Source organism: Anabrus simplex, chromosome 6 (assembly GCF_040414725.1).
Source record: "Anabrus simplex isolate iqAnaSimp1 chromosome 6, ASM4041472v1, whole genome shotgun sequence".
Lineage (NCBI taxonomy): Eukaryota > Metazoa > Arthropoda > Insecta > Orthoptera > Tettigoniidae > Anabrus > Anabrus simplex.
This window is the reverse complement of record NC_090270.1, coordinates 160,745,445-160,755,480: the sequence shown is the minus strand read 5'-3', so window position 1 is coordinate 160,755,480 and position 10,036 is coordinate 160,745,445. Positions and strand designations below refer to the sequence as shown.

At 37.0% G+C, this 10,036-nt stretch overlaps 1 protein-coding gene across 1 annotated transcript in view; it reads right to left on the bottom strand.

The window, feature by feature from the left end:
* Window positions 1-1,947: 1,947 nt before the first annotated feature.
* Window positions 1,948-10,036, bottom strand: part of LOC136875911 (uncharacterized) — a 469,584-nt gene continuing 461,495 nt past the window's right edge. The window contains exon 26 of the mRNA XM_068228250.1: window positions 1,948-3,865. Within this exon, the coding sequence (XP_068084351.1) occupies window positions 3,518-3,865 (348 nt within the window). The 3' untranslated portion in view covers window positions 1,948-3,517. The remainder of the gene's footprint in view (window positions 3,866-10,036) is intronic.

Sequence of the window (10,036 nt, the reverse complement as noted above, 5' to 3'; positions counted from 1 at the left end):
AATAAGGAAGATAGAATTCAACAGAAATAAAACAACTGATGCAACTTACAAACCAGAAGCTGCTTATGAGGAAATGACGTGCAGAGTTTTTTGCACTGTATACAGGGTATATGTACATTACAAAAGAATTATGGGCATTACAGCCAATAGTGTAAGGAATGATCCATCATCCATATTTTCTTAAACCCGTTTGGTTTGTGTGAATGGGGCAGGAAAATTATCTAGTCCTTTTCCTTACTTATCCATGTCCAGATTTGTATATAACAACTTCCTGGCTGAATCAGGTTGATCACCCTTGTTCATCTTGCTGTTGTAGGTATCAATGTTGCATAATAATAACATTTTCCGTTTTATAGTGGTCTGAGTGATGGTACATCTGTTGTTTATAGCTGGAGACAGGGCACAGTGGAGAGTGACCAATCCTGTCAGATTCATAAGAAAATACAAAATAGTGCTTTCTGTGACCTGCACTGTGAGTGTATTTATTTCAGTTGTTTAATTATTTACTTAAGCACAACTTCAAAAATGTCAATATTTAATATCATCTAAATTATAATCATTGGGACTTTTGAGACACTGTACTGCACATGTCAATTGTCCTGTAACTTTAAGTTGCACAAGACACAAGCTTCTAGAAGTTGGAGGACTAAACGACCAGTGAAGATATAAAGTGATTGGATTAAATAAATCAAAAGGGTAAACTCATGCATTCATTGGTTAATTTTACCGCTGTGCTGTTTCCTGTTTCACAACCTAGTGTGTCCTACCTTCAGGAAGCGTGTTGCAGGGTAGATTCATTCTGTCTTTGGGATCATGTAGAGCGGACGTGTTGTCCAGGAGCTCTGTGCTCCATGGGGTTCGGGGTAAGCAAATCTTAGACTTTCTGATGTAACTTAATTTGACCTAATTTCACATTTTAACTTGTTACAGGAGTTTACCCTTCGATTGAATTAACCTGAATCAAAATTAATTCACAATGGTGTAATAGTGTTTTACATCCATCCTCACTTTTACATGATTCCCCTCTTCGTTTCACCTGGTCACGAGGCACGGCACATTAACATAGTTACATAGTAAAAGAATGTTGCTACATGTTTTCAAGGCATCTTGTTTTGCGAACAGAAATAGTTTCCGTACCTTAAAATTCAATTGCTCAGTAAGTTTGACCTTGATAATTCTATTTTAACTAATTTTAAATGGTTATTTTATGACCTGAATTTTTCTTTAGTGAAAGTGGTAGTTTTTCTTTAAATATCTAACCACTCTGCACAGTAGACCAATTTGCTTTTGCATCCTAACTCTAGTTTTACTTCGTGTCTATAGTTATTTCAGTAATAATTTATCAAGACTAGCATTGTAAGAACAATTTGTAAATTTTATCATGGTTCACTTTTCTGTTTTCATGTTTACATACGTGTTTTTATTTCCTTTGATTTGTTATTGATTTTTAAAAATAAATAGGTGTTAACTAAATTAATCTTCATTTGAAGTTCAGTTCACAAAAGTTTACATTCCCACACCTTGTAGGGTCCATTCTGCTTTCCACATCCTTGATCTTTAGTTGTCTTTGATTTTATCTGATTTTAGTTGTTTGTATATTATGTTTTTAAGTGATATTTTCCCATGTTTTAAATTATTTTTATTTAATGTTTGTTATTAACTGCTTAAGGTTACACTTTTCAGATTTTGTTCACTTCTTGGATTGAAAACATTAAGATTAAAAAGCAAACACAGAGAGTTCAATGCTAGGTCTGTCTTTCCATTTTTCCCTGTACCTTCAGTAGTGATACCTGGAGTATAAATAGTAGTAATTTCTAGAGATTTTGCATCCATGACTGACAGATCCCGTGAATAATAATTATACTGTTTTAGTATAGTAAGGGAAGGGTACACACATTCTCTGAATTTATAAACTCTAGCCCAGTATTTTGGGAATAAAATTAGGAATAACCAAGGAATGACTTGTTTATTATTTTATAATTTTACATTTTGTACATTTTAAAACTTATGTATATTAAAACAATAAATAACTTTACAATTCTATAACAGTCAGTCAGTCGCCTTCTTTTACAATCTTCTTACTTAAAAAACAAACATTTAAAATAGACACACTTCTTACATTAGCTCTTACATCCTGATGGTCGGATTTTCTTTTGTGTGATGATATTCAACAAAGTAGACTTATGCATGAATAATCAGTGAGTATTTTATTTGTCTTTTCCTATGATGTATGTACTCTTTGGTGTACTGAGTACAATTTCTCTCCGTGTTGAATGTCAACTAACCTGAAAATCACTGCTGAACGATCTAAACATTTACATGGAGGTTAAACACCCACACAAGTTTTGAAGCATGAGTAAATGTTTTTTAGGATTAATTAAACATGTTACAAAATTCACAAGGACACATTAAACTGCAAATGTGTCATAATTTCAACACCAGATGTAACACTGGGTTTGTCTTTTTGAGCAGTCAGAACATACACATGTCCATAATATTGTAATAACGTACAGACTAGCGTTAGTAATATTCTTCTTAGAATGATTTACATTGATCCTTAATTTTTCTTTAATATGTGTTATGAATGCATATCTTTGAAATGTGTGATCCTGAATTGGTATATGATTTATTCAGCATTGAGGTTACCAGTTTCACACAGGCACTTTCTTTGTTTATATTTCCTATCAAGAAATGGTATCTGTCCTGACCTTTTGCTCTAGGTTTTGAATCAGAAAGTTTCTACATTAGAGTTTACAAATGCAGCAATATATATATATATATATATATACAGTATAATACAAAACTTCTTTGAAGTTACAATACTTTAATCAGCACAACAACAGGGAGCTATTAATTTCTTGTGAAGTCGCAGCTGATATTTCTGCACTGCAAAGAAATAGACCTGTACTTAAAAGTATTTAACATTCTTCCTAATTCAGACGTGTTTCAATATTTAATGAAGCTTGTGAATTTCACGCATTTCTTAGTGTAATTGTAGTACCGATATTATTCCAGTTCTAAAAAGTCCAGTCACAATCTTTGCAACCAAATTACAACAAAAAAATACCTATGGCTGTATGTTCTGCCTCTTCATTCTATCTTTTATTATGGTAACTCAAATATGACTTATCTTCATCCCATTTTTTTGTTCTATGGCACAAGAGTCCATAAATTTTATTTAATTTAAAATGCATATTGAATGCTCCTACACTTAATGGACAAAATATTCATATCTACAGTGGCTGAATTTTGTTAACAGAAGGTTCAATTCGCAGAGCACTCAGTGAACCTCAGAATACAGTAGTTGCATGTCCTTTTCACACTAAATTAGCTCCATTTATACATTCATTAAATTTCATTTGAGATTTTTATAATGAACGCTGCTAGTCATTTTTCACTTATACACAAATGTAATCAATGACTTGCCAATCGAATAGAAATTTCTCCAATGAGAGTGAACTATGAGCAATACATACACACATACATACATATGTACATACATACATACATACATATTTCAGCCAATGAATGGGGGCAAGTCTGAAAGCTTAAAGGGGCCGAATGTGTTTGCTGGCCGTGAAGGTCTGTTAGGTTGTAGCCTTGGTGGTGGAGGTAACAGATCAATGGGAGGTAGGTTTCTACCTCTTGCTGGTCTCGAGTCTATGGAGAGCGGAGGAAGGATTGTAGTCGTAAACACAACATCAAGAGGATCAGAGCTTCTCACGGATACTGAAGGTGAAGTATCTTCTGTTTGCAGCAGGAAACCACATTGTGCAGTGCAGACTTCATCTCGCAAGATGGCGTCTCGATTTGCTTCCCTCAAGAGCTGCGCACAGTCTGTGATTCGAAGAGAAGCACACTGGGCCTGTAACAATGGATTTTTCTTTTCAACATTATAATTTAATTTTGAAGCCAGTTAAATTACCTATGGAGTTTAGGTTTCAATTACTGTACAGTATATACATACAAATTAGTAATGATTAAATCTATAAGAAAAGGGAAAAAGATGCAAGAAAGTACATCTTTCTTTCTATACCACTTTCCTCACACCCTGATCTGTGTTGTTCATGTGGGCTCGGTCCTATTTTAAGACTAAATGTCCTTCTTGATGTCAACCTACCTTATACAGTATGTGGAGAGATGTATTCAATTATTGTTTCTACAGTGATTGACAATGTGGAATGTTGTATATACATGAAGAATTGTGTATTAAGATAAACACAAATATCTAATCCCTAAGCCAGAGGAATTAACAAAATGTGGCTAAAATCACTCATTCAGCAAAGAATTGAACCTGGAACCCACTGGACCAAAGGCTGCTGCCAAGGAGCCAGACAAATGAAAAAATATAGTGAAAAGTTTTCACAATTCACCCCCATGTTTAGGCCTTAGGTTTTTTGATTTTACAGTTGATTGATCAATAAATACTTCTCAATTCTTAATATTAAAATCCACATTAATTTATGTGTACCTATTCTGTGACACCATGGGAAGTCAACTTTAGCAAAATACTTTACTAGTGATTTGGATAACAGTGCATACAGGTTTGATTGATGGTAATCATGCTGTCAGAATATTTTGACTTACTGTCTACAATCATGAATGGATATAACTACAGTTCCTGCTCCTGAGTATATTCCAGGTTTAAGACATTATACCAGTATTAACTGGTACACCAATGAAAAGACTACTCTCTTTGTACTTGCTGAACCTGAACTGAAGGGAGCACCTGAAAGTCAACTGCATTTATAGCAAGAAGAATAAGAATGTTAACAATACAGAATATTGCATTTGAGACCCGACTTCAACAATGAGATCATCTCCCACTCGTGTAAGCTGTCATGGCCATTGGTAACTGACAAGTGGTGGTCTTCTAAATGAGTGGCTGTGTTCAATGTCATTCTTCTATTAAGAACACTCTGAAGGGTATTCTGATGTCATGTCCGACTGAAGCTAAAAAGAACTGGACTGAGCTGCTGGATATGCTTCTAATAACCTATATTAATAAATGCAAGTCGGTTTGGAGCAATCTATATATATATATAACTCCAGCATCGTCCACTCCAAGTCCGGAATGGGACATGAGGAGGGTTGGCTGGCTTGGCAACCAGCTGTAAAAACTGCTAACGTCGAGCGGCAGTAAATAACTCGACACCCCCCCCACCCCCATACAGGCCAACTGCTTCAGGTGGATGAGCCCCTTTGGGTGGGGTGATGGTCTCCTCAGTGTAGGAAATGACACTGGAACCCATCATCTGTGTATTTGGCACAACGGAAAAATGGATGGAGGAACCTCCATTTTGTGGTTCTCAAGGGTCGTGGAGGCGGTTGAGGTCATGCCAGATGGACTGGCTATGAAGGCACAACTCATTGGTATTTCGAGTTTGTGGCAGTCCGTTGAAAGTCGTCGCATTTCATTTGTGCCGCAGGGTATAGTTCCAAGTAGTGTGTGGGTCAGGTCCTTGCAAACTGCGATCCACCGTAAACAAAATCCTGCTTGTGGCACTTTTTCCTGCTGTCACACCCTTCAACTCAATTCCAACGGCAATGGGATAAGGATGGTGGAGACAGGTTTTTGGGTGAAACTGGAAGCCTCTAGTTCAGGCCTCCACGTTGGTAGCAAATGTGTGATGGTCGTCTTTCTGAGACCCCGTGACTTCTCAGGAATTCGGTCCTGCATCTGTGTTTGGGCAGGCCTATTTAGGATCACCGCTGCCCACCCTGATTGGGGAAGGTCCTAGAAAATGTGGGCTAAACTTCGGTAGTCACACTCTCAGCCGGCTGCGAGGCCGCACCCAGCGGGTCACCCCTTATGCAATTGAAAAACGAAGATTACTAAAACTTCGATTATAGGAACCTGGAATGTTCGAACCCTACTTGATTTGAAAGACAATAATAGATCTGAGAGGAGAACAGCGCTTGTCACCCATGAGCTTGGATGAATGAACATTGATATTGCTGCCTTAAGTGACATCAGACTGTCCAGTGAAGGTAAACTTACAGAGTTCAGCTCAGGTTACACAATCTTCTGGAAGGGAAAAGAAGAGGGAGAACACCGCATTCATGGTGTTGGATTTGCTGTGAAGACCACATTGGTGAATGATTATCAGCTAACTCCAACCGCTATTAGCGAAAGAATTATGTTTCTCCGAATCCCACTTTCTGGAGCTAAATCTATGACACTCATCTCTGCATATGTTTCCACCTTGGATGCTGATGTAGAAGCTAAAGACCAATTCTACAACCTGCTGAGCACTACTATCACCAAAGTGCCACCAAGAGACAAGCTCTTACTAATTGGCGATTTCAACGCCAGAGTTGGTAACTGTGGCCGGATTTGAGACAGCAGTGGGGAAACAACTTCTTCATTAATTGTTTTAAAAATTATTTATGTTGTATAAGATATTATCGTGTTTGGACCTGTGAACTAAAAGAAACAAAAATTGTTTTGGAAATTTTGTTGTTGTATAAAAATTATTATTAATATGTGAAATTTGTTGTATCTAACTTGTGAAACAGCGTGTACCTACAAGTGTGATTTTAGTAGAATATTTCCTGTTGTGTAAAAGAATTTTCTAGATCATCAAGAATGAAAAGGCTTCTCATTGGCAAAAATAAAATATAATTGGTGAATATGAAAGTCGAGGATAAATTCAGTATCCTGATTGGTTACTTTGGTGGTTGCACCATTTCCTGTTTCTCAATCTCATACGCTCCTTCCATGGGAGCGAGGTAGTCTCCGGTCTTTGATTCTTGACCATCCTTGGGAGTGGTCGTGCTCCTCTGTTGGTCCCGTAATGGGATACCTGTCTCAGGGTAAGCACTATTTCTTCTTATTTTATTTTGGACATTAACTTCCTTTAAATGTAATTATTTCCTTTCTTGCGCAGGAGTTTGTCCTCGGGATTCACATTCACCATTAAATTTATCAAAATGAGTTAGCGGAGACTAACTCACCCCCACGGAAGGAGGAGAAAGGAGAAAATGTCATAGGATCTAACGTGTAGGTCGGTAAAAGAGGTGTCTTATGTGTTATGGTGCAATCCATTTGTTGTTATGATGTTCCATTAAGCAGCAGTTAAATGTATACAATACTGTAAACGTGCATATACTTGCAAGTATCTATTTGTATTCATTGAAGTCAATTTGTAGCAATGTACAAAGGGTGTGCCTGCCATTATTATTAATATTTTGCAGATTGATATTGGTTGTCAGCAGGAGGGCATCTACTTTGACTGGCAGTAGGAATGGGCTCCTCCTCCAACTCCTGTATAACTGGTATTAGTAAGGAGGGCCTACCATTGTAATGAATAATTCCCTTGAATATTGAATTTTCACGACCGCATTGTAATTGAAACCGAATTTCAACCTATTAGGTCATGTTACGTACATTTAGTACGTGTTGAAGACGTGTTAAGTACAGAACAAAACTGGCCAACCAGACACCAGTGGGATCCGAACCCACAACCTCCCGATTTCACATCGGTTGCTCTACCAATTGAACTATGGTGGCCTAGGCCACCTTTGTTCTGGTGGAAAGGATCTGAGCTACAGGTCTGGTACTACTACCATCACACTGTAGAGTGCGTTTAAGTTGCCCGTTAAGGGCCAAGTCAATGAATATTGAATTTTCACAACCGCATTGTAATCGTTTTCAACACGTACTAAATGTACGTAACACGACCTAATAGGTTGAAAGTCAGTTTCAAATAATTCCCTTCTTGATTTGACTGGCAGAAGGCAAGGGTGCCTGCAATTATAAACAAATTTACCCATCAAAAATATGACTGGCATTAGGCAAAGTGGCCTGCTATAATAATCAAAACTCTCCAACTTGATTGTGACTGACATTAGGAAAAGGGGCCTGTCATATTAATGATAACAGCAAAACTCAATTTTGACTGGCAGTAGGGAAGTTGCCTGCCATTATAATAAACACTCCTCAACTGGAATGTGTCCTGAAGTAGGAAAGGGGGCCTGCCATTGTAACGAAACCTCCCCAAATTGATTGTGACTGGCAGTAGGCAAGGGGACCTGCCATTATAATGAAACTTCCCATTGTGAATGCAGTAGCCAAGTGAGCCTACTGTTATCATGACAACTCCACTTTTCACACCTTACACGGAGAAAAACATGGGGACCTCCCCATGGCGTTTCTTCGACAACGCTAAGAGACATGCAATTTAATAAAATCTCACTCACTGCATGTACAGTAATTTGCGTACAAATCTGTATACAATGTAGAATACCGTAGAAAAGCGTGGATACATTTGCTAGTGTAATATAATGTAATGTACTGTAATTTGGCTGTAATGTGAGCCAGAGTTACAAATCTGATAACATGGCAGTTCTTGAACTCCTGGTATGTTGCCATGAGCATCTGGCCAATCTTCAACCTCAATGTCATGTCGGTTTCTCACAATTAAAGCATTCTAAAGCTCCTGGGGTGGTAGCACCACTTTACTTTATCACATACTGCTATCCCATGATTTTTGACTTGCCAGTGTAAAATAATAATAGCCATTCTTTTTTCTATCTTTCTATTTTATAAATGGTTATGGGGATGAATTAAATAGAAGTGCATTGTACAATGTACCTACTTCACCTTCCTTGTTACAAATTGTTTTAAAAATCCATAAGCTACAAATCAATCATACTGTGCGATAGAAAATGAACAAATGGATACACAGAATCATTGACTTTAGATCCAGTATTGATGAAATGTTAAATAGAATTTAAAGCACCTATTATCCGCACACTTTATCTTGGAGCATTTGTGTACGGGGGTGAGGAGTAAGGAGGGAGCTGTCCCGGTATCGATAGTGCTGCCTGGTGCTGCCAACTGAATGAAAATGAAATCTGAATTGAATCAAGAATATGATCGATCGATATGAAATTTCTAAACCGTTATCATCTTAAGCCAACAGCTATGTCACATACACATTATACAACATTATAAAACATTTCTCGATGCGAATCTTGTTCCTAGCATGAATTCTATACTTTGGCTTTGTTGTGTAAACAACAACAGTACTAGTACGTAAAGTGTACGCCAGATGTCGTACAACGATGCTTAAGCGATTCATAGTTTGTGTTTCAAAGGTTGCCAGTACGAATATCGAAGATCGCCGAGGTCGACTGATTCAGCACTAGGGTGTAAATGCACCAAGATAAAGTGTGCAGATAATACTCAATCTTTCACCTGAGCTACAGGCATCAAATTCTCAACATTTTAAATTCTTGAATTAGGACATTATTTTAATATCATATGTATTCAGGGCCTACCAAGAACCAGGTGAAAAAATGTCTATACTGGTACTTATCTCCCATACAACCTCTATACATTTAAAAAAACATAAAGGTCCATTAATACTATCCTGCAGGATCCTTATCTTAACCATTATATGATCAGATAATAATACTTCACCTATTCTAATGCTCTGAGTTTGATTTTCTAAAAATTCAGCCACCCATTCAACCACCCTTTTTTCTGGAACCTGAACCACCTTCTATCAAACTAGTTAGTAATTTTGCTAATATAATCATGAAGAATGCTTTCCCAGAGCTTACAAGCAACACATGTCAAGCTGACTGGCCTGTAATTATCTGCTTTATATTTTTTTTAAATCACTGTTTCCCTTGTACAATCAGGCTGCTATTGAAACTCTCTGTTCATATACTCCTTCATGCAAACAGTAATAAAAAATATTTCAGGTATGGCACACTATTCCAATCCATTGCCTTTAGCATATCCCTAGAAATCTTATTAATCCCAGCTGCTTTTCTAGCTTTATTAATGTTATTTGTATATTACTGTTGTCTAGAGATATCAGTTTTGTATTGGAGTTACTTCCCAATAAAGGCATAGGTTACAACAACAACTTTTGTATCCTTTTGTAAATATCATTATAAGTAAATATCAGTACATCACCAGTATTAGTAATCTGTTCCACCTGGACATTATCCTTAAATACAACTATCTTTATATACTGCAGAGTAAATACTTCTGCTTTCTGTAAGTCTTCACATATATAAT